Here is a 25,266-nt window from a genome sequence, read left to right as displayed (position 1 = left end):
AAAATGTACAACGGGAAAATAAATGAGGAATTACATTTCTTTTCAGGTTCAGACAGTATCAAATCAAAAGTGCTGTTCGGCTTCAAAAACAAACAAACAAACAAACAACCTACGTAGTCATTACTGATTTGAGGTAGGTTGTAAACAAATTGAAAACTTATCCTTTTCACCCGACTTTTCGATGGTCAGAAATATATCCAGTTCTCAATATCTACATTTTCAGATTCAACATCGGATCCACGTTTCACAGTTATCTTTCTTCTTTTTCTCTCTGAAGGCGGTGAACTAAATAAGGTACGTTGATTATTCGTTAACATATTCCTAATAACTTTATTAGGGATATATGTCTGTGGGACGCTTATCTCCCGCAATGCCGAGATGAAATCTTCGATACCACTCAGTTGAACATCTTTATTCGGCGACATACACAGATTCATTAAATCAAAAATATTACTATCATTCTGTTTTACCCCCCTGAAAATAATTTCGCCCTTGTCAGTCCAAGAAAGTATATCCGGAAACCGTTTGATTCGTTGCAGCAACTGCTCTGCCTTCCTTCTATAGTTTTTCGGAACATTATTCAGAATCTCTCGATCAATACTCGTTTTATTTTCGACAATTCTCTCGGAACGCGATGTATCCTCAGCCGACGGTATGACTTTATTCGCTATTGAATCCCTTGCCAATTCCTCGATTTTCATTAGTTTATTTAGCGAATTATTGTAAAGTTTTAGTATTACGTCATCTCCAATACCATTCATTTGTAGAACGTCGGTCATATGACTTTCGACGGTTCGTGCTCTATCATCGCTCGACTTTGGTGTACTCGAAGAATCGGTTTTTCCTCGCGTATTTGAGGATAATCTCTCGATTATCGGGATGAATGACTCTGGAACCACGAAAAGTTTATCGACATTCTTCATTTTATAAGCCCAGTAGACGTCCTAGACCTTTCAGTATCAACCCTAGAAATCCGCCTTTCTGTATTATTAAAGGTTTCTTCGATTTAATCGGAACGCGTTTATTAGCGAGAATTCTGATCCACTTTTTATGTCGCTTCAATTTCTTTTTATCCGATTCGCTGTGATTAATATTTCCTCTTAATGAATTAATGCAAATTTCGCATATAACATTGCTTAGTTTATTCGGGGAAGAAGATATTATAGCGATACGCATCTTTTTATTTCCCTCGCACAGCAATTTTAGGTGAGGCGCAAAATCTCGCACGTGTGAATGCTTTCCCATTGTAGTACACACGTTTTCTTTCATCTCATTTATCAGATTCATGACGCCACCAACCAAACGTTTAATGATTTTTAATTCGATAATAGATATGATCACTCGGAAATATTCGTGTACGTAATCTCCACTTATCGGGTGTTTGCGGTTTAAAATCACAAAACAAATACCCGCGTGGCGAAATAGAAGTCGCATCGGCAAAAGCCTCCTCGAGCGATTTTTCTAACCCTGATTGCATGGCCAAAGTTTTTACTTGAAGTCGATCTCTTGGGTGTTTGAATAGAACTATGTAATGCGTATTTAGCGAAATGGTCCTAAAGTGGGGCCCTTTCGGGAAAAGAGTCTGCGATATTAGAATGATGACTTCCACGAGTGAAAATAGTTTCCAATAATTTCGGATCACAGTCGTTTAGGATGTCATCTAATATGAGTAATTTTGTCGTATCGGAACCGGATAAGCTTTCATAGAGTTCCTCGGTTAATCCTCTAACAAATTCAACGCCTTTCAAATCGTGATATAATTCCTGGTCCTCAACGTATACCCAAACTATACGATCGGGGAATGGGTCAAACATTTTCTCCTCGATCAATCTTCTAGTAAATACAGTTTTCCCAATACCTGTCATCCCATTTATTATCGATGTAAACCATCCTTGCAACTGGATCGGCGGTAAATCAATAACCTCCATCCTTGATTTCGGGTGAAAAAATGATTAAAGCGAAATCGTTCCACTATCAATACACACTTAAAGGGTTCTTACTTTTTTTTTCATTTTCAGATGGCCCAACAACAGATAACCGAACGAATTGCGGAGGAGGGTTCGGCTCCCGGCCTGCCTTCGGGCAGGCTCTACCAGTGCTTCGAGTGTGACAAAGTTTTCCGGCATTCGTGTTCGCGCTCGAAGCACATGCGCGATAATCACCGAGGGCCGAAACCGGCGTGCCCGAAGTGCGGTCGGGAGTTTGCTTCGGAAGTGTATATAAGAAGGGATCATTTCCCGAGGTGTCGAGGGGGACATGGAGATGACGAGGAACCCCCCGCCGCTCCCCAACCAGAGGCTGCTGGACCTGGGATACTTCCCGTCGCCCCCCAACAAGAATCTGCTGAACCTGGGGCACCTCCCGCCGCCGCCCCCCAACCAGTGGTAGCAGAAGCTGGCGATGTACCCCCTCCACCACCACCACCGGGGGTTGGAAACGTAAACATCCACCCCCAACCAGGTCTAGCAATCCCACAGGAATTCGAGTGGGAAGAGTTGGAACTGGATGAAACTATTCGAGGGTGGATGGACGTACAGGTCGGCGATGTGTTGCAGGGGTATGTATCTCGCTATCAGATACCAGCTTCGGAAGATAATAAATTTGATCTTTTGAAATTTTTTAATGATTTAAAACCGAACATCCTCCATCTGCTTAAGCAAGATTTAAGCTTGCATGGGGGTATTAAATGGTTCGCCAGTCTTCGAGTCGTACTCGAGAAGCATGTCGGGGACAACCCCGAAGTGAAAAGAGTTTTTTTCACCCTCGAATGTCAAACTGCTCTCAACGAAATACACTTTGATGAGCAAATAGAACACGCGAAAATTAGGTTAATCCAACTAATGGAACAGTATAATACTAATGGTTCCGGTTGGGTGTTCGACCACGTGGTTGCACTAGATCTCCACACTGGTATTTATGCTCCACTGGGTGGAGGTTTGTTTATCCCTTCACCTCGTATAATTATTTCTAGAGGTGGGGTGATAAACATAAAAAATCGCGACAACAAGTGTTTTCTTTGGTGTATTCTCGCCCACCTTCACCCGGCGGATGCGAACCCCCAACGGGTATCACAGTATAAACGGTATGAGGATGAATTGGACATGAATGGTATCAATTATCCGATGACCGAAGAGCAAATACCGATATTCGAAAGACAGAACGATATATCAGTTAACGTTTTCGTCCAAGAAGATGGTAATATTTTCCCTCGTCGTTTGAGTGATAAACCACTTGAGAAACATGTAAACCTTTTAAAGCTTTCATTGGGCGATGATTCCCATTATTGCCTGATAAAAGATTTGAATCGATTTTTATACCATATAAACAGGCATAAGGCTCGGTCATACTGGTGTTTTAAGTGTTTAAACACTTTTTCAAGTCGAGATATTCTAAACACTCATCACCAGTACTGTATTCATGGAATCCAGAGGACTGTACTCCCTGATGAAAATGAGAATATTTTGAAATTTGGTAATGTCGCTAAACAGCATAAAGTCCCTTATATCATATACGCTGATTTCGAAATGTTTTTATCTCCCATTCAAGGATGTTCCCGGGACCAGACCCAATCTTGGACTTCACGCTATCAGGTACATGAACCATCGGGTTTTTGTTATAAAGTGGTCGGACCAGAAACCCCTTATTCGAAACCTTCAGTGTTGTATAGGGGGGGAAATGTTATGAGGACATTCCTCCAAAACCTCCTCGAAACGGCTGAGGACATCTTGAACGAGTACAAAAATCCCCAACCTTTGATCATGAGCGATGAAGATGAAGCGCATTTTAGGTCATCTTTATCGGGAAAAAATTTAGGGATCACGATCACATAACCGGCAAATATAGAGGTCCCGCTTGTAATACGTGTAATTTAGCCTACAAAGTACCAAATTTCGTGCCTGTTGTTTTTCATAACCTTAAAGGTTACGACAGTCACGAGATAATAAGATCACTCGGTGATGTGGAATTTCGGGGTAAAAAGATTTCAATTATCCCGACCAACACCGAGAAATTTATTTCATTTACTCTTGGCCCCCTGCGCTTCATCGATTCGCTGGCATTCCTAAACAGCGCCCTCGGTACACTTACTGATAATTTGGTGAAATCTGGGAGGGAAAAGTCCATTAATTTAAACTCGGAATTTCCCAGGAATCGAATTGAACTTTTGTTACGCAAGGGGGTATATCCATATGAATACATGACCGGTGCTGAGAAATTTGGTGATACCAAAATTTCTGATAGCGATTATCAACATGCGCGTAATATCTGGGAACAATTCAGTATTGCCGACATGGGCGAATATCACGATATCTATTTGCGCACGGACGTACTTTTATTAGCCGATATTTTTGAGGAATTCAGAACCTTCGCCCATGCAAGTTATAAACTAGACCCCACCCACTACTATACTCTCCCCGGCTATTCGTGGGACGCGTGTCTAAAATTAACCAAGGTCGAACTCGAATTGTTCACAGATATTAACATGTATCTTTTTATCGAACAGGGCATAAGAGGCGGGATTTCTGTTGTTACCCATCGATATTTCGAGGCTAACAACAAGTATTTCGCCGATTATGACCCTTCAATGGAATCATCCTATATTATGTATTTGGATGCGAATAATTTATACGGTTGGGCTATGTCACAGGCCCTACCTGTGAGCGGATTTAGGTGGTTGGAACCCGTTGACCCTCTTTGGCCCACTGCCCTGAGTATTATTGGTTTGGCTGATGACGCCCCTTTTGGTATGGTCCTCGAGGTTGACCTTGAATACGGTGCCGAGCTTCATGACCTGCACAATGACTTTCCCCTAGCTCCGAAACGCATGCCGGTGAGTGAGGATATGCTCTCACCATATCAAAAAGAATTATTTCAATCTTTGTATTTAAGCGAAACCAAGATACACAAGCTTATTCCCAATCTTGGAAATAAGAAAAACTATATTATTCATTACAGGAACCTCAAACTTTATCTGAAACTTGGTATGAAATTGACACAAATTCACCGGGTTTTGTATTTCACTCAGTCGGCATGGATGGCCCCATACATTCGTTTGAATACCCATTACCGAAAACTGGCGAAAACCAATTTTGAGAGGGATCTATACAAACTTTTGAACAATGCCAGTTTCGGTAAGACTATGGAGAATATTCGCCATAGGCTAAATTACCAAATTATAAATGATCCCAATAAATTGAGAAGAGCTTTAGCGAAGCCATCTACAATTTCATGGAATGTAATTTCAGAAAATGTTGTGGGGGTTAAAAAGCAAAAAATACAGATCACCCTCGATAAACCCGTGTATCTTGGTTTCGCTATTCTAGACATTAGTAAAACTTTGATGTACCAATTTCATTACGGGTCAATTAAAGCAATTTATGGCGATAATGCCAAACTCCTATTCACCGATACGGACAGCTTGACATACGCTATTCGCACCGACGATTTGTACGCGGATATGGCGGAGATTTCCGACCAGTTCGACTTCTCAGCCTATCCCACTGGTCATCCTTTGTTTTCGGACAACAACAAAAATGTTCTGGGCAAATTCAAGGATGAAACCAATTCTTCCCCCATCAAAGAGTTCTGTGGTTTGCGGAGTAAGATGTACTCGATGGTATATCTTTCTCCGGATAACGACGGAACTCTTGTGGAGAAGAAGACAGCAAAAGGCGTTGCGAAATACGTTGTCAAACAGTCCGTGTCGCATGATAATTATATTAGATGTATAACGGAGAAATCTATCCTCATGACCGGCATGCGTTCCATACGGAGCTTTAATCATAAAATTCATTCCGTCCATCTGAATAAAGTCGGTTTATCACCTTACGACGATAAGCGGTACATTTTAGACGATGGCGTAAGCACTCTTGCTTATGGCCATCGTGAAATTCCCATAGATTAAATAGATAATTAGAACAGACAACAAACTTATGTTATATATATATATATATATATATATATATATATATATATATATATATATATATATATATAATATATCGTTTATTTTAATTATTTCATAACATAAACCTATCAAAATCTTTAATTTTCCGTCGAAACATTCAAAGTTGGTTTTACATCACTTTCATTGTATTAATATTTATAAAAGTTTTCCAAAGCTGTAATATATACTCTCCTTCATGAAAAAAGTTTTAACATAATAATTCAAACTTTAGTTTTCGTTTAAAAACATTAAATTTTCAACGATATTTTCATTTTATTTTTTCGGCGAACCATTTAATTTCGGTTTTACTTCACTCGTATACATTTTTTGAAAAATCAATTTCAATATTATCTTCCAGAGTTGGTATCTAATATGCGTGTGCGTACATACCCCCCCCCCCCCCATCCCGACGATAAGACACGTAACCCATATTTTTACTGTATTCCCATATGCATTTAATAAATTTTACATTTTTCGATTTTAAAAACTAAAATATTACTTTGTTATATTTTCACTATTCCACTTGAAACACCGGTTGAGGATTACAGTATACGCACTCCAAAGCTCCTAATTGATTCTGATGATCTTCATTGAACATACATGGACGCATCTCAGCAAGCTCGGGTTCGAAATTGGCGAAAGGAATAGTCGACAATTTTTCCCACTGTTTATCGGATAATTCTATCCCAGTTTTCGTGTGGATTTTACGCGCAGACTCAGTGTCATAACAGAAATAACGTATATCAACGATTATCTCATTGAAACGCTTGAAAACAGTTACATAACGGTTCCTACCAATGTGAACTTGGAAATGTTCCACCGTATTGTTATTGACAAATGACTGGATCGCACTATTTATTCCTTCCCTATTCCACACAAGATGAACCCATTCCTGGAGATGTAAGCTGATACCACGTTTCATCGGATAGATCCTGAAATCATCACTGAGTTCATGCGCTCGTATATCAATTCGTTTGATACCCTCCCATTCAGTCGACTTCGCGAAAATTGAATTTCCCAAGTAGTGATGACCGTCATCAGTTTTCACGTAAACGTCATTCTTTTGTACATCTAAATAAACAAAAACTAAATTAAAAATCACTTCATAACATAACTCGAAATAAATCCGGAAAAAGAAATTTTCACACACGTACCTTGAATTTTCGTAATATCAACATCCAACTTTAAATTCTTAAAATTGAGTTTACGCGGTCTCTTTGCCGGAGCACTAGGAGTCGTCATAGTTCTCGTCAGGAGCGGAGTACTGAAGTCATCCATGGCCAAGCGAAGGAATGATACCCAACCCCTAAAGATCCCACGTTATATACCCTAAAATGACGTCACATCTGACCCACATCTGGAGATTAATTACTCAGTTCATAGAATTTTTACCGCGAAAACCGCAGAAAATCAATAAAACAATAGACATTTTAAAATTACCTCACGTGACCAGCTGATTTCAAGCAAATAAAACAATAACGATAAATACATCACAAAAGGAAATAACACAAAATACTACCTAAAATCTTATCCAGAATTCCAACGAGTTTCCCAGAAAGTGTGCCGACATCACCCAATGTTTGCCGAAATCACATGTCACTTTGCCTAAACGTTTGCCAAATTTGCCGGATTCACCTAAATGTTTGCCAAAAACTTTGCCGGATTTGCATAAAAAGTTTGCACAATTTGCATAAATGTTTGCCAAATTTGCCTAAAAGTTTGCCTAGTTTGCCTACTGTGCCAGAACCCCCTTATAGCTATACTACTAACACTGCTAATTTAATTTCAGGGGTTCCCCAGGGTTCAATTTTAAGACCTTTGCTTTTCTTATTTTATATAAACGACTGCCCATCTTCATGTAAACTACTGGAATCTATATTATTTGCAGATGACAGTAATTTTTTTGTAAGTGGTAAAAAGCCACACGAATTAGAACTTTTATTGAACTCGGAATTAGATAAACTACTACAATGGTTCAGAGCCAATAGGCTTTCTGTTAATATTTGCAAAACACAATTTATTATTTTCGGTTCTAAACCCCATATCCATCTCAATCTTTTCCTCGGTGGACAAAAAATAAAACGTGTTGATAACGCAAAATTTTTTGGAGTAATTTTCGATCAGAGACTAACATGGAAAGACCATATCATCCATATATGTAAAACAGTATCACGGGGTATTGGGGTCCTCAACAGGCTCAAGCATTTCGTCCCTTCTGATGTGTTAAAAAATCTTTACTTTTGTTTTGTTCATTCACATTTGCAATATTCCAATATCATTTGGGGGAACGCTTGTATTTCGAATTTACAACCTTTACTTGTACTTCAAAAGAAGGCAATTAGGATTATAACACGCTTGGATTGGCTCGAGCATACCTCGCCGATCTTTAAGAAATTGGGTATTCCAAAACTGCATGATATTTATAAACTTCAATTGGTCACATTTGTTTTTTCACAGTTACATAATTTGTTGCCCTCAGTTTTTAAAGAGTTTTTCTATTTTCGCAATGTTACTTGTAATAGGTGGTCCTCACGTCGACCCAAAAACCTGCACATCGAGTTTGCTAAACTGAATCTCAGAATTAACTCTATCAAAATTCAAGGACCTAAACATTGGAATGCACTGCCAAATAAACTAAAATCTATAAGTCAACTAAATACTTTCACCAAATCCCTTAAATCTTATCTAATTAGTAATAACTGAGCCCATCAGCATGTTAGCCTTTGGTTTTTGTTCGTTTTTTTTAATCATAATATATCTAATTACTTTTGATTAGATTTATTATGCTACTTTTTCAGTATGATTGTGTAACGAGTGAATGATTGCTGTGAGAGGGTGTGAGGTGTGTATGTTGTAGAGGGGAAAGGACTTGTTTAAGCCGTTGATTTGGCTTTTCCTAACCCCTCGCATAATTTATTGCTACACTGTTTTTATTATACATGTATACCTAAATGCTTTGTATCAATCTATTATGTGAATAAATACTTATATACTTATACTTATACTTAAGAGTAAATAGGAATAAGTTGGTTCAGGTTAAAGGTTGAAGGGGTGTGTGAGTAAAAACTAAAAATAAATTCGAGTGTGCGAGAATTTATTTTCATTTTTTATGAGCTCGACCCTTCGACCATTGGCCTGAACCAACTTGTTCCTATTTACTTAGGTGCATTAATTTTTTGATTTCCAATGAACCGAAAAAATTGTATCTCAATATCATCTTGTGCAAATAAGAATATCAATAATTTTAATGAATTTCTTGCGTAGGCCTATGTCAGACTTTATTCAATAAATTTGTGATTCTCAATAGGCCTATTTCACTAATTTGTCATTCATTTTTTAGGTTTTATCGGAATATATGTACGGTAATCTAAACTGTGCATTCATTACGTAAAATCTAGTGCACATAAGAATAGGCTAGGTCCAATGTTAATGAATTCTTCGCTTATTTTTCCTCATATTTCCTCTGGCATTTTTTACCTCTGGCATTTTTTACTTCGGCATTATTATGGCATAGGCCTACCTCTGGCATTATTACCTGGATTCTGTTCGAACACATTAAAGGGGTTTTGATTCAGCCTATATTATTTGTGATAGAAAGCTATTTGTTAGATCGGTCTCAGGAATAAATGATTCATCCATGGAGTTAAAAGTCTCACCTCCGTTCTACTAGTAGTGGCTCAAGATTAGCAAATTGTGGAACTTCAGCATGTGGGTTGTGGTTCGCGCACTATTTCTCTTACCAGGATCTTAGTGGGCTTCCAGTAGCCTCTACTCTAATATACGGTAGTCGTCTCATGGAACCTTTGCATGCTAACTACATAACAACAATAGAGCGGCATTTCTGGGTATAAAGGATTTAGAATTAGAGGCACACAATCGAAAATCACCGTAGCGTATGGCCGGCTCGTGTGCTTAAACTGTAGCTAAATTGGATTTATTATGTTTCAATTCAACGAACAGGACACCCGCTCGTGTAGGCCTACCTTTAAATGTAAAATTTAGGACAGACAATTGACAATAACTCCACATAATATACAACAGAAAAAAAAACTACTCGAGCGTCGCAAAAAATTAAATTGTTAACGGGATTCGAGCCTATAAGGCCGTACTGCGCTTCCACGTAGCCACAACCCCCACCGTACATGATTAAGCCAAAATGGAGCGACGATCGAAATCGACATTTAGTAGGCCTTATGGCCTAAAAAGTCCAGTTCATTTTGTTCTTGGCCCTAAAGTTGCAGCATTACAGCTTGACCAAATCGCTGTTATACTCGTTGTTTAGAAAAAATCTAAAAGGTGAGTGAGTTTTTCTTGGGTGAGTGAGTGAATCTTTGAAAAATTTGGACAGGTTCGGGACGGGACTCGGGAGCGGGTTTGGCGTAATGTCTATTTCAACACAGGGGCTTGTGTAAACTGGCTTGGATTTTACTTCCGGGTTGTTGATAATCTCGCGAGAATGGCGCTAAATTTAAACTGCAAATAAATTCAAAATATCACAGAAATACCTCTTGTTGATGTTGTTTATTTATCCACTATACAGTTCCGATAAACAATTGGCTGTTAAGGATCAGTATCAGCAAGCGCGACACCTTACTTTATTAAAATAACAAGGCAAGGGATGAACGCTCGGTGGTTTCCGCCGCATCAATACGGTCACAGGCAAAAGCGAAGCCGTTTCATCCCTTGTTATTTTAATATAGTAAGGTGTCGCGCCCGCTGATACTGATCCTTAACAGCCAATTGTTTATCGTGGATTTAAGTGGATTAAAAAACGATAATTAGCCTAATAATTAGGTCAGCTGCCAATGCATTCTGTTTCCATTCCAATAAGACTTCTATCAAGTATGTACTACCAAAACTGACTGAGCTAATGTCTATTTATTAATTGATGAGACCTGTTTTTCTGGGATATTTTGCTTACTTTTTGGGGTACATACCTCATTTATGTCTTAACAGAATGCCAAAAATCGCGGACAACAACTGAATATCCGATATATTTCCAGTTCTGTACCGATTAGATGGATTGGCAAAAAGACCCCTTAAGTCCAGTTGAATGAGAGAGAAAATCCTCCATTTTGTCAAATTTCTTGGATTTGAACATTGTTACCATGCCTACGCCACCCTGATTTAGTTTACACAACCTAGCACATAGCCATGACCCACGTTCGGTAATTGTTGATATGCACGCCAGCCATCCGTGTATATTGTTGACCCATTTGCGACATGGGCTTCGATGATGGGGAGAAGGGTAGCGGAAATCCCTCCTCCGATCCGGACATTCGATGAGAAATGCGACACCCGTTTCGTTACACACGCCACTAATCACCCATCGCTGTGGTACTTGTTGCACTTGCTGATTGGTGGCATGTCGCGCTCTGGCGATTAGAGTCTCATCCAACTCCATATGAAGTCCTGGTCCACCAATCACTGGAGGATTAAGCTCTTATGCTGTTACGCAGAAGTCCCGCAAGAAATTGCTCCAGATAATAGCTGTGTGTTTTGAAATCCCGGATTCTGTGGTAGCGTTGCTCACATCGTTGTGAGCCCAGAAATAGGCAATCAGTAGGCCTATAAGTTTTTCGAGGGGCACATGTGCCCCTTGGAAAAAGCTGCCTTCTTTCACACTCTTAGTTGAATGGATCCGGTTCTCCGGGCTCTGCCATACATAGCCACAGCTGTCTCTTATTTTGAACACGGGTCACCATTTGAGCTCCGCAATGACATATCATTTCTCCTAAGCAGACCGTGAATCTGGTTACAGCATGTATCAACTCAATGATCGTCATTGAGTTAACATCTGGAAATTGTCAGGACACTGCGGAAACATTGCGGGTTTGAGATATTTATACTCTTGAGTAAGTGGTTTAGGTGCGGTTGCATGATGGCCAGGCCTGGCAAATATGACAGTTGCAGGTGTATGGGAAAAGTAACATCAAAGAGACTGGTAGAATTCTTTCCTGGGAAATTTTTTCGTGACCTCATTTCTTCCTCCACAGGTGTGTGGGAATGGTTCTAAACATATTAGAAACTAATTGTTTGATAGGAAAAAATTCTTTATTTTTGCATTATTTGATACACATGTATTCGTTTAAAAATGTGTGGTCGAATTATAGCCGCGTTCACATGACAACTAGTTTGAGCGGTCTAAATGGGTCCGTACCTGGTCCGGACCAAATTTTGGTGAGCGTTTACAGGGCGTTTTGAAACGCGGTGATAAAATCGCTTGTCACCGGACCCACAAGATGTCGCCATCTGCTAAATAATTAATTGCGCCTGGATGAAGTCTTGCTTCCAGATTCGATGTATAGCAAGACATTCTTCATTTGACCTATTCGATCCTCTTGTCAGGTTTAGACATTTTTGCAAATTTGATTTTATTCTATCACGCTGAAACTCGGTTCAAAGCACGGTAGTAAAATGGATGGTGATCGCGATATACGAATACGAATTACGCTCCAAACATTTCCATAGTATAGGGAGGAAAAACAGTTCTTAAGAATGATTACATAAACGGTAATAATAGCATTTAAAACTTAATAAACTGGACTCGCACTCTGCCGCAGAGGTCGCAACATCTATACGGCAGAGATCCAGAATTACGATTTAGACCGGACCTGGTACCAGTTTCTGTTCACACACACATGTTTAGACCGGTCCAAAATTTGGTCCGGACCTGGTTCGTTCTTTTAGACCGTGCCAAATTAGACCCGCCTAAACTAGACTGGTCTAATTTGGAACGGTATTTTTGCCCGTGTGAATGCTTGGTCCGGTCTAAATTGGACCGGACCAAATTTAGACCGGTCTAAATTTCGTCGTGTGAACGCGCCTTATCTTACAGTAGACTGATCTCAACTTGTATAAATCTTTTATGAACATATGATTATTTTTTGGCATGCATAGGCATTGAGTTTTATTTCATCTTCCACATATATTTCACTGTTAGATAAAGTGTGATTTGTTTATGCACTAGCCTATTTCATTTTTAGCCCACTTGGGACTTAACCCTTTTTGTTCCAAACCATGAATTTATTAAAGAAAAATTGTTTCCATGCCCCCAGAAGTTCTATAGGTGTCAAATAGTGATTTCCTATGGAGAAAAAAAATTTTGGTCCATTTTGGTGGAATCTGGGTGTTGTATCTATATGGACACATCGGTCGGAACTGGTTCACAATGATGATAGGCCTAAGGCAATGTATTATAAAACTCTAAAATCAATTTTATTAAAAGAAACATTCAAAAAACTATTCATTAATTTCAACAAACATTATAAAACCAATTCATTTACCATAAATATGTAGGCTACATGAATCTAGTCCATGCTTTCTAAGCATGGACTAGGTTCATAAAACAAGCAAAAAACCGACCATGCATGCAACTATAAACACTGATCATGTAACTCTTAGGGATAGCTGACGCAGTCATATAAAATTCTCAAAATTAACACCAAACAAACAATTCATCAATACTGAAATTTTTTCTCCTATCTGGTCTACTCATCCCCGATGAAAATCGTAAAAACAATTACGATCTTTATTGAGACACAAGGTCACATCTCATTTTGCACATTTTATTCGACTCTTACCAGACTTACAATTTCTGCACCTTGATTTCATATAGCCTACAGGCCAGTGACCAACTAGGTCAAATCGTATATCTTCGACTGGCCTTGGAACCACTGGGCGACAGATTTTTTTCGCCCACGCCTTGGGGCCTCTCTTTCTACCAGTTTCAAACTATTGCTGATATCCAGTCGAAACTTTCAGACCCTTTGGGTACTTTTGATACAACAACTTGGCATCTCTGCGTGCTACGAGCCATGCGTTTACCACACATAGGTCTCAAAGATAAGCGAACACCCTAAGATACCATCGCTTTGTACGCAGAGGTGTACGAAATAAGGCAATGGCCATATCGGCCAAATCAACTCCGCCCATATGCTTATTATACTTTCACTATAGCCAGAACGGGCACATTTACTTTCTTCTTTTCATTTTTAGCCCACTTGGGACTTTAGTCCCAGCGGGCTATTGCGTTCACTTTTCGTCTGTCGTCCGTCCTTAGACGGAATCCAGTTATTTTGGGAAGTTTTGAAGACGCTTAAATGTAATGTCTTGATATTTGGGTTACACATGTATCTACCCTAGACACATCTTCAGCCCAAAATCTGGCCCTGTCAGAATCAAGATGGCCGACTGGCAGCCATTGTTGTTCGCCAAAATCAACACTTTTTACACATTTTTGAACTTTTTGAGGGAAATTTTGAAGACGCTATGATCAATTACCTTTATCTTTCGTATGTATGAGAATTCCCCCAGGGCCCATCAGCTTAACAAAAATTGGGTCGATCGGACTCAAGATGACGGTCCTATGACCTTTTTTATGCCCAAAAATGTCAATTTTGGCCCAAATTCTGAGTCCTGAATTGATCAATTACCTTGATCTTTCGTTTGAAAACAACCCCCCCAGCCAATTATGATGCAATTGGCGGCCATCTTGGTGTCATCAGTACTCATTCATAGGTGGGAAAAAGTTTTTCGACATTATATTGATACCTAGGCATATTTTGTTACGACAATGAATAAGAAAGTTGTAGCTTATAACGTATATATAGTTGTAGCGTATAACGTATATGATTGTGGTGAGTTTCAAGTTCATTGGTTTTTGTATATGATAACCAGGGGGCGTTGAATAATACAATATCTTAGTATTTCAATATTATATTTTAACGCATACATATTTTGTTACCACAATCAATTGCAAAGTTGTAGCTCATGACTTTGTCCATGATTGTGGTGAGTTTTAAGGAAATTAGTTATTCTATATGGTCACCAGGGGGTGTTGAATAGTAGAATAACCTAGTATTTCCTTATTACATTGGTACCTAGGCATATTTTGTTACCATGATCGATTGCAAAGTTGTAGTGCATGACATGTGGTGAGTAACAAGGTTATTGGGTTTTGAATGGTCACCAGGGGGCGTTGAATAGTAGAATAACTTAGTATTTCCATATTAAATTGGTAACAAGGTATTTTGTTATCACAATCAATTACAAAATTGTAGCTGCTGACATGTTCTATGATTGTGGTGAGTTTCAAGGTCATTGGTTTTTGTATATGGTCACCAGGGGGCATTGAATATTGAAATTGTTAGATTGTTGAGCATTTGAAACCACTTCCCAAGTGGGCATGGTGTCCCTGGACCCTTAGTTTATGCTTCAATTGTGCTTTCGATCGGCTCCAGATGAGTGACAGGCGCATTGGCTGACCTTGTCAGCTGTCATAGTTGACAGCAAAGGGCGTGTCTTCATATGTGGACCTTTTGCGTCTGCACACTTCCAGACCAAAGTTTTCACAATGAAATTATATTGAATTGATAATCAAGGTCGTTTCAGCGAGGATAGGGGAAGAGTTTTCACTTAAGAATTACCCAATCCAAGATTGAGTCCGCGTAACAAACGGAAGGATTTTGAGCCATAAAATTGACTATAAAACATATTTCGGATGGCCGAATCCTAAAATAAAGTGGACCATTGGATTCCTCGGAGGATTTCAGTCTAGTAAGACACTTTAAAATGCCATTAGAACCAGGTCAATTATCCTTGACCAATCAGATGGTTGTATTTGTCGTTCGCCGCTGGTTGTATTTCGTGTAGAAGCTTCTACGAGCTCTGCCAGTTAGTAGGAACCCGGTTCTATTTCATGTAGAAATTGATCAAGTGACCAACCGCTTCTCTGGAAACGAGAGGAACGCGTGGAATTCGAGGCTTCTGACACCATAATCAAAACCTACGGCTTTACCACGTGAGCCACGAAGAATTGATATAGAGGCCTTGCATTTCATGAGCTATAGTTTTGGTTGGGTATACACCAAATAATTGTGTATGATCTGCCACGAATATCATTTTATATTGTTCTTAATAAACATGAATTATATATTATTGATTCATTAGCTACATTCAAATCTTTTATTGATAACTATCTTGTGGATTGATCAATTTATTCACCTCTAATCATTACTGCATTGAAAAAAAATGACTGTATTTAATCATTTTTAAATGATTATGTAATAACCATATTTGTTTTTATTTTGTCATGATTATGCTAATATTTCTATGATAAGTATAATTGTGTGTTGATTTTATTATCATAATAATGTTAAGTTTGATCACCTTGGCATAACTATTTTGAAACTAAATCAAAATGGGGAACTGGCACAACACCGCAGTCGTGAGGTGGCACATGCGTTGTATAAGACTCGAGAAGCAGGAAGTGTTATTGTTTTTTGCTTGAATTAACTTGAATGCCCGTTGACAATAAGCTTTTATTGGGAAATTTCTTCAATACCCGGTCACTTTTGTGTTCCAAAATGCATTGGGAAAGGAGGCCATTGCTTTCCAGCCGATAAATCATTAAAAAGCAAATGGATACAGGCCGTCAAACGCGGTGAACATTGGTAGAGTTCGAAACCATGGACAACTGTTTGTGAGGCACATTTCGATTCTGATGACTACCGGACGGAAACTGTTGAAAGTAAGTGCCAAAAATTAACGTTTCGTCAATAGATCATATTTTTGGTTAGAATAAATGTGTCATAAAGGTTAGACATATGGACTTAAGGTATCAGTACCGTCACCCGCCCACGTTGATCGCTGAGTCCGCATGAAAATGTTCACTATTTTTCATTAGCGGTAGCTCTGCTGCTGACAGCATGGCTTTGCACTAAGATAAAATGCTATCAGCGAAATTTCGCTAAGCTGCTGTTAAAACAGCTGAGAGATATTTAATTTCAAACACGCATTATCATCTTTATCTAGCGTTCCTTTAGATCTTCCGACAAAAGTTTGCCTCAATTCGATAAGCCCGATTAATGAGCCGCGTTTATGCAATTCTCAAAATAGCAAAAATTGCAGTCTTCACTGTGAGTGATTTTTATCATGTAACATGGTGGTTTTTAAATTGTAACATGTACATGTCAAACGTGTAAATGTAAATGTGATACATGTCTACGCACCTGTGATCAAAGAACACGCATCTAACAGACACATCAGAAGCAAACATTGGTTGGCTAGACCCTGATGATTGAAGGTAAAATTGCCCAGGTTCCACATGTGAAAGTGAAAAAAATTGTTGATTGAGGAAATATTTTTGGCGGCCTATTTCTCTGCATATGAACCTCTGTGAAGTGTGTTAGAGAAAGCCTCCGCCACCAAGCGCACCCGGGCTAAATATTTTTTAATACGCGCTGATTGGCTAAATAAACAAAATATGTTGAAATCTAAAAAGAGTCAATGACTCTTGACAATTTTTCCATGTATAACTATAAATTGTCTAACAAACTTCGTTTTAATTCTATACACAATGTATGTTATACATAGGCCTAAATGAAATCATTCCGCATCAGCGGTTTATGCTGTACGGAGTATGTCTATTTGAGTCATTGAGTCATTGGGGAAAACCCACTACTACTTTTATATTCGTGAGTCATGCAAAAGTTTACTTGGTTCAACTATTAACATGATTAAAGTTACTTTCTTGAATATTGATGCCCCTGAACATGATGTGTTTCCATCACTTTTTAAGGTAATTCCTTTCTTTCCGAACGAAGTTTCTGCACAAAAAGTCATGGAAATGATCTAATAAAGACCTTGGTGGCAGATTCAGACGCGAACACAACACGCACAATATATTTTCCTATGCCTTTTTGAACAATACGACGGCAATATTTTTCAGAGCACTTTTTCCACCAGCAACTAATAAGACGTCTCAGTACCTAGCAATTGTATAAAATTGCACTGAAATTTCATGTTTTTAAACTCTTGTTTTGTCTGCGTGGATACATAACTTGCCCTTTTCAATGTCCATGCATCCGTGGATCCATTTCTAGATACGCTCTTCTAGCATATTTGAAATATGGAATTGATTGATTGGAATTGAAGCTGCCACTTCAAGCCCCATGGGGCTCTTGTTAGCCCACTTTGGACTTTAGTCCCAGTCTATGAAATCTAGCCAATCAACGTGCAGTAAATTCGCGTACTTTTAGTAGTTTTCCTTTCTGGTAAGAGAGGGCAATATATTTCAACAAGGCTACCTCCATAGAGAACAGTGATAAAATAGAGATTTTGATTCATCTTTATGAAAAACCTGAATGTTTGTGGTGAGTGGAGTCCCTGGAATATTGAAATAGAGGTCTAAAATGGAAGGCACCAACTGAAACAGCCGCTGAGTCAAATTGGACAGGTAATTATCAAACAATGCTACGGTTTATGAGCGCAATAATAACAAATTCAAATTCAAGTTAAATATTATTAGTAGGCTTATTTATTATTTTACATTCATCGTCGTATCTTCTACAAAAAAAATTTCAATTATCACTGCTCATTACAAATCATCAACCTCGCTTGCCAGGGGTCCGGTATCACTCCCGAACTCGCTTCCACCAGCCCCCTGGCTTACGAAGCGTGATTTCATTACTGGTCGCTGTTGCACATGACGTCATACCTCGATTTGCAAAATACTTCCTTGTTCGGTAAAACGTTCGCTGATTGGTCCATTTAACGGGAAAACCAACAGAAGCCCAATGTCGTTTGTTACAAGCGCTGTGATTGGTATGACTGGGTCCAACGACTCGTGAGGTCAAGGGATTCGAGAAACAGCTTTAGCGTAGTGGGTTCGAATCCCTTGACGGGTGAAGATGTCAAATCATCAGAGTTCTATTCATTCAATCCATCTTTTTCTTTAATGCTGAGGAAGCCAAAAGAAGTTTTGGAATCTTCGAACATACTTCAACAGGGAGTTCCAAAAAATAAATGTTAAGTCGGGGGCTGGTGCAAAGTCCAAGTGGGCCTACTTTGAAATGTTATTCTTCTTGGAGCCGTTTGCCCAGAAGCAGAAGACGATATCTAATCTGGTGAGTTCATTTAATCATTCAATATTCCACTGCCATGAAACCTGGCCATTATCACTCAAGAAATATTTACACAGGACAGCTTGAGCGCTGTTTGAACTCATATTAGTATTTTGCCGCTCAATCTGGCTCATCTGAATGCCTGACTCCAAGTTCCAAGTAACTGGGTCTTCTCAGTCAAATGTTGCATCAACATTCTCCCCAATTAGATAATTATGTAACACAACTGTTGCGAGTGTTACAAGCTCATTTTTGTCCAGTGACAAAGATATTGCTGTATGAAAAATCATGAAACGATTGGCCAATATCCCAAATACATTCTCCACTACTCTTCGTGCACGGGAAAGACGGTAGTTGTAAATTCGTCTATTTCTTGTTGAGCTACATCCAGGATAGGGCTTCTTGATAGAATTCTTAAGAGGAAATGCGTCATCTGCAACAATTGTCATGAGACTTGTCCTTGTTCCTGGACTCATTGCGTTTCCTCTAGGAAAATTCAGGCCCATGAAACTTAAAAACCGCTTTTCTGCAAAATAAATTCTGAATTGAATTGAAGACTGGTTCCCTGCCTCTTCAAAGAGCCAGGGGGCTGTAGCCTATGGTGGCAATAAACTTTATCGATGATCGTAGTGCATTGTCATTTGAAGGAAATGTAACTTAATCTTGCTTAATGTCTTTATTATTTTAAAAAGAAAAATCGTGGCTCATCTATTTTCGCATTTCGCTTATCTTCACCTGAAGTCACTCGAGTTAGTCACGTTTTTTCTTTCAGCTGTAAATTTATTTATGCAAAATCATTTCTACACAATCCGATAAGTAATCTAGCAAACATCAACATGATGATCGATTCTGTTAAGACACTACGATATCCAAATAACAACTATCTAAAAGCTTGCACTAACTTGATCCGCGTCTACAATAAAACCATTCCGATTCCCAGTCCCCGTGTGTAACATTTTATGTAATGATGTAAGACAACACCGATCTCTTAGCTCTTTAACAAGTAATCAGTTCAAAGATCGATTAATTCTACAGAAATACAAAACCACCAAGCAAGCTTTCAGTACAGCCATGTCAGCAAGCCCATTTTTAGAATTTCTTTCTTCTTCTTTATTGCATCGCAGAGAGAAGAATTTCTGAAGATGCCTCCATCACTAGCTCTGCCCGAACTTCCATCGTCAACATATATAAACTTGTAATTTGGATCGACCAAGCCAAGAAGCACAATGCTTTTCAAACCTTTGTTATTATAATACAAAGAGCCAGATTTCTTTGGAAGTCGTATTCTGATATGTTTTCCATCGAGGCTACCAATACAGTTCGGAAAATTCCATATTGTTTCAAATTTATCAGCGATTATCTGCCATCTTCACTTGTATTTTGAACAAGATAAGAAATTAACATCGCATTTCATTTAAGTAATAATGATGTTATTTATTGTTTCGTAGAATCAGTCTATAAGTCAAGAGTTAGAATTGAATTTGACAACTCAGGACACACAAGAGAATGAGGAATGCGATGAGGTTGAGAGTGAAGATGATGATCAATATGTGAATGAGTCGCAGTTTAGCAGGGTGTCAATGTCGCCAACCCCACCTACTTCAACTAGACACATTGAAACGGAAAAAAAAGAAAACTCAAAAATGTTCTACTGCCAAAAAACAAACTATCGAAACCAGAGGACAATGTGATGAGGCAGGCAATCGTGACTTTGAAGGAAGTCAGAGAGAGAAAAAATGAACCTGAAAAAAATTGAAACGGAAGACGATATTAACAGCAAAGGACTTAGCTTTGCAATTATCAAAAATAGAAAATGAGCGAATGAAAAAGCTCGCAAAATTAAGAATCAATCAGATTTGAATGATAGTAGACAGTGTGTTTTTGGGGATTCGAAAACTGTACTGCAAGGATTCACCTTGAAATGAAAATAATAAGCTGTTAATGTAGAAAATCAATAGTTGTAGGTAAATTTTAGTGGAAGTTCCATGCAATATCTGATATCCAAAATCTTACCTGTTGCTAGAAAATGCAATGTTACAGCAAGCCTTTCGTCTGCAGGAATTGCTCTTCTCATATGAGTATCTTTTTTCAATGAGGGGAGAAATCTTTGATTAGATCTCATCAAACTGCAAATTTGTGATTCTCAGATAGTTTTTATATGAGAGTGGATCCTCTTCCAAAATTTCTGGAATCAAGCGGTGATATATACCATCTGACACACGGCGTGATATCCATGGTCGCTCCCATTGATGTTTATTTTTCTTTTTTGTAATTTGTTTTTCTTTTTGATTGCTGCTGCAATGATTATCATCATGCATAAGATTTCTTCTTCGTCCATCTCTTACTCACTGAGTGTAGCCTATGCACTAACTTTATCTGGAGTTGTGTAAACTAGTTGTGTGTGTGTGTGTGTGTGTGAACAAACAAACCCCAACTAAGCTGCTATGTGACTTTTCTTGCATAAATTAGGTGGCCGATCAATCAAAATTAAAATGGAAAAATTGAAACGGAAGACGATATTAACTGCAAAGGACTTAGCTTTGCAATTATCAAAAATAGAAAATGAGCTAATGAAAGAGCTCACAAAATTAAGAATCAATCAGATTTGAATGATAGTAGACAGTGTGTTTTTGGGGATTCGAAAACTGTACTGCAAGGATTCACCTTGAAATGAAAATGATAAGCTGTTAGTAGAAAATCAATAGTTGTAGGTAAATTTTAGTGGAAGTTCCATGCAATAACTGATATCCAATATCTTACCTGTTGCTAGAAAATGCAATGTTACAGCAAGCCTTTCGTCTGCAGGAATTGCTCTTCTCATATGAGTATCTTTTTTTCAATGAGGGGAGAAATCTTCGATAAGATCTCATCAAACTGCAAATTTTTGATTCTCAGATAGTTTTTATATGAGAGTGGATCCTCTTCCAAAATTTCTGGAATCAAGCGGTGATATATACCATCTGACACACGCCTGATATCCATGGTCGCTCCCATTGATGTTTATTTTTCTTTTTTGTAATTTTTTTTTCTTTTTGATTGCTGCTGCAATGATTATCATCATGCATAAGATTTCTTCTTCGTCCATCTCGTACTCTCTGAGTGTAGCCTATGCACTGACCACAACTTTATCTGGAGTTGTGTAAACTAGTTGTATGTGTGAACAATGTGAACAAACAAACCCCAACCAAGCTGCTATTTGACTTTTCTTGCATAAATTAGGTGGCAGATCAATCAAAATTAAAACGGAAAAATTGAAACGGAAGACGATATTAACTGCAAAGGACTTAGCTTTGCAATTATCAAAAATAGAAAATGAGCTAATGAAAGAGCTCACAAAATTAAGAATCAATCAGATTTGAATGATAGTAGACAGTGTGTTTTTGGGGATTCGAAAACTGTACTGCAAGGATTCACCTTGAAATGAAAATGATACGCTGTTAATGTAGAAAATCAATAGTTGTAGGTAAATTTTAGTGGAAGTTCCATGCAATAACTGATATCCAATATCTTACCTGTTGCTAGAAAATGCAATGTTACAGCAAGCCTTTCGTCTGCGGGAATTGCTCTTCTCATATGAGTATCTTTTTTTCAATGAGGGGAGAAATCTTCGATAAGATCTCATCAAACTTGCAAATTTGTGATTCTCAGATAGTTTTTATATGAGAGTGGATCCTCTTCCAAAATTTCTGGAATCAAGCGGTGATATATACCATCTGACACACGGCGTGATATCCATGGTCGCTCCCATTGATGTTTATTTTTCTTTTTTGTAATCTTTTTTCTTTTTGATTGCTGCTGCAATGATTATCATCATGCATAAGATTTCTTCTTCGTCTATCTCTTACTCTCTGAGTGTAGCCTATGCACTAACTTTATCTGGAGTTGTGTAAACTAGTTGTGTGTGTGAACAAACAAACCCCACCCAAGCTGCTATGTGACTTTTCTTGCATAAATTAGGTGGCAGATCATTCAAAATTACTTACAATAGCCAAAGACTGAAGCATCATCATTGGTTCTCATTGCACATCGGTACTCATGGATATTGTCAAATTATTATTATTTTACTTGCATATACATTGCTCTTTCCTCCTCCCCACCTTGAATATCTGAAACCTGGCTGAGGTATTTGTAATCAAAATTAGCCAGATCAGTGGACTGGATCATTTTTCAGGCTCCTTGATCTGGAATCCACTGATTGTGGGACTAAAAATTATTAAACGTATGAAACTGCTGCTGGGGCTAAGGTTCCTTCTAGCGGATAGTGTAATGGGGTATTATTTACAAAAGTCGATGCGATTATCTGATGAAGAGATGATGTTATCATGTTTTTCAGCATCGGCATAGTTTTCACTGTTTGATGGATTTTCGTTTCGTCATGCATGTTAAAGATTTGCTACTCTTCATTCCACAACTACAATCTGCGCCAACAACTACCATTGCAGGGGTGGCTTGAAATAAATTCCGCACTGTGATAGCCCTCTCAGCAAAATGTTGTACATGTGATGCCTGATGATCTTGATGAATGCTGATGAGGCCTATAAAGGTCCACAGTTTCTAACCCATCGTGGAAAATGTTCTGTCCGTATATCCATACAATTTGAATCAACACTTCCTTTACTATGATATTGCTATTTTCTGTTTTATTTTGCTTTATATCTATAAAGTTTTGACAATTATAAGATCGACTGACGTAATTTTACAAAATATTATAGCTATTCTAGTTATGGCGACAGTATTTCTGTGTTTTTTCATGGGCTTGCATGCTTGCAAGCCTATATTGCTATCACACAGTTTGATAACTTGCTTAGGCGTCGATTACTTTCGTTAGAACCTTTCTTGGGCCTGATATTTACACACATTTAATGCAGTAACAAAATCTAGGTTCCTTTGGTATAATGGCTATAACGGTTGTCGTTTTCATTGTTTTATGATTTTGTTTAATCGTTTTTATCTAGATGTTGTAATGGGTCCAAAAATCGAATTTTTGCTAACAAATGAGGTTATAACTTTGACCCAAAGTCATGCAATCTACTATGTTTATGTGCAACATGTACCTTGTCATGCGGCTAAAATCTGTTGGAAATGGAATTTTGAATATCGCGTTCATTTAAGAGAAATCGACGAATTTATGGCGATTTTTAAAGAAATTTCAAGGAGCATTTTGTTTCATAAAAAATGAATCAATGTAAGGCCATATTCGATTGATGCAGACAAACCGGTCTTTTAATCTTCTCATCTATTAATCTGCTCGGTTCTAGTTTCTTATTTCCCAGCCATGGGAGAGTCTTATATGTTTATTTTTAATTTGATAGCCGTAGTATCGATTCCGTCTCCCCATATCTATTTCCAACAGTATCCACTCACCATGTAGCAACTGACACCGAGTAGCTGCCACACTGTGTGGTAACTGACACCAAGTAGTACCTCTCTTGCCAAAGGTGGCTTCAATAGCATAGTTTTAGGCAAATTATTGCTACTAGGTTCAAATCCCAGAATATGTTACTACCAAACACAATCGGTACTTTCAGATACATACATAAATTTCGGGTGTGATCAGTGGCTCATGTTTATGAAATGATTCTTTAAACCTGTTCGATTTTAATAGGTGGATTATCTAAAAGATTTCCAAACAATCCAAAAATCAAAATGAAAATCGTTTTGCAGCCTGGAAAATCAAAGCATGAAGTGCATCCGTGACGATAGTCAGAAAAATTTGAATCGAGTATCATTTTAATTTCCTATTTTGAAGTTCGGATTAACCCTTTCAGTGCGTCTACACCGCAATGCAGTGTACGAATCAGTGATGGATTTTGCTAGTACACCGCACTGTGGTGTATTGATTTAATTAGTAATTACTAATTATCTCTCTTGAAAGATGGCAGCACCTGTCAAACATAGTGAAATATTAGTAACTAACGATATACCGCGCCAGGGTGTAGACGCACTATAGTGCTATTCCCGTTATTCAACATACTAGGGTGGAATTTTTCAGAATTTTCAAATTATCTTCAGCACTAAAGGGTATTAATTAGCCAGCACTGAAAGGGTTAAGGGATAGTCTAAAACTACCAGATAGTTCTTCAGTTATACTTTTAAATCTAAATGGTGTTAAGTTTAATCTTTCTTTTTTGGAATTAATTGTAATGAATGTTTAAGTCACACTAATTAGTCTTCGGTGTTACATGCAACCCTCTCTAAAGAACATTGAGTTTGATATTAATCAGAATTTCTCTATACTTAAATCGGAATAATATTATGTTTGATCTTGAATTTTTTTAGTAGGACCAGATTAAAAAGATGTTTGAACTAAAAAGAAAAGGTTTCATATGGGATGATTCACACTTCATGCATGTAGGCAAAAATTTGTTTTGAAAGTTTTGTAAGAAAGAATAATGCATAACAGAAAATGAAACAAAA

The 25,266-nt window shown here is 38.1% G+C and overlaps 1 protein-coding gene across 1 annotated transcript; it reads left to right on the top strand.

Moving 5' to 3' along the window:
• Window positions 1-4,981: 4,981 nt before the first annotated feature.
• Window positions 4,982-5,902, top strand: LOC141909913 (uncharacterized). Its single transcript, XM_074800597.1, has 2 exons — window positions 4,982-5,129; window positions 5,244-5,902. Exons 1-2 carry the CDS (start codon window positions 4,982-4,984, stop codon window positions 5,900-5,902), a joined length of 807 nt encoding a protein of 268 aa, XP_074656698.1.
• The last annotated feature ends 19,364 nt before the right edge of the window (window positions 5,903-25,266 follow it).

Source organism: Tubulanus polymorphus, chromosome 8 (genome assembly GCF_964204645.1).
Source record: "Tubulanus polymorphus chromosome 8, tnTubPoly1.2, whole genome shotgun sequence".
NCBI classification, from domain to species: Eukaryota; Metazoa; Nemertea; class Palaeonemertea; order Tubulaniformes; family Tubulanidae; genus Tubulanus; species Tubulanus polymorphus.
This window is presented reverse-complemented; position numbering and strand designations above follow the sequence as displayed.

What these genes read in the sequence shown, in the direction of transcription:
- LOC141909913 (XM_074800597.1), top strand. Translation starts at nt 4,982, where the DNA reads ATGAAATTGACACAAATTCACCGGGTTTTGTATTTCACTCAGTCGGCA. An exon ending in TTTGAACAATGCCAGTTTCG is followed by an intron (nt 5,130 to 5,243) that starts GTAAGACTATGG and finishes ATGTAATTTCAG; the next exon opens with AAAATGTTGTGGGGGTTAAA.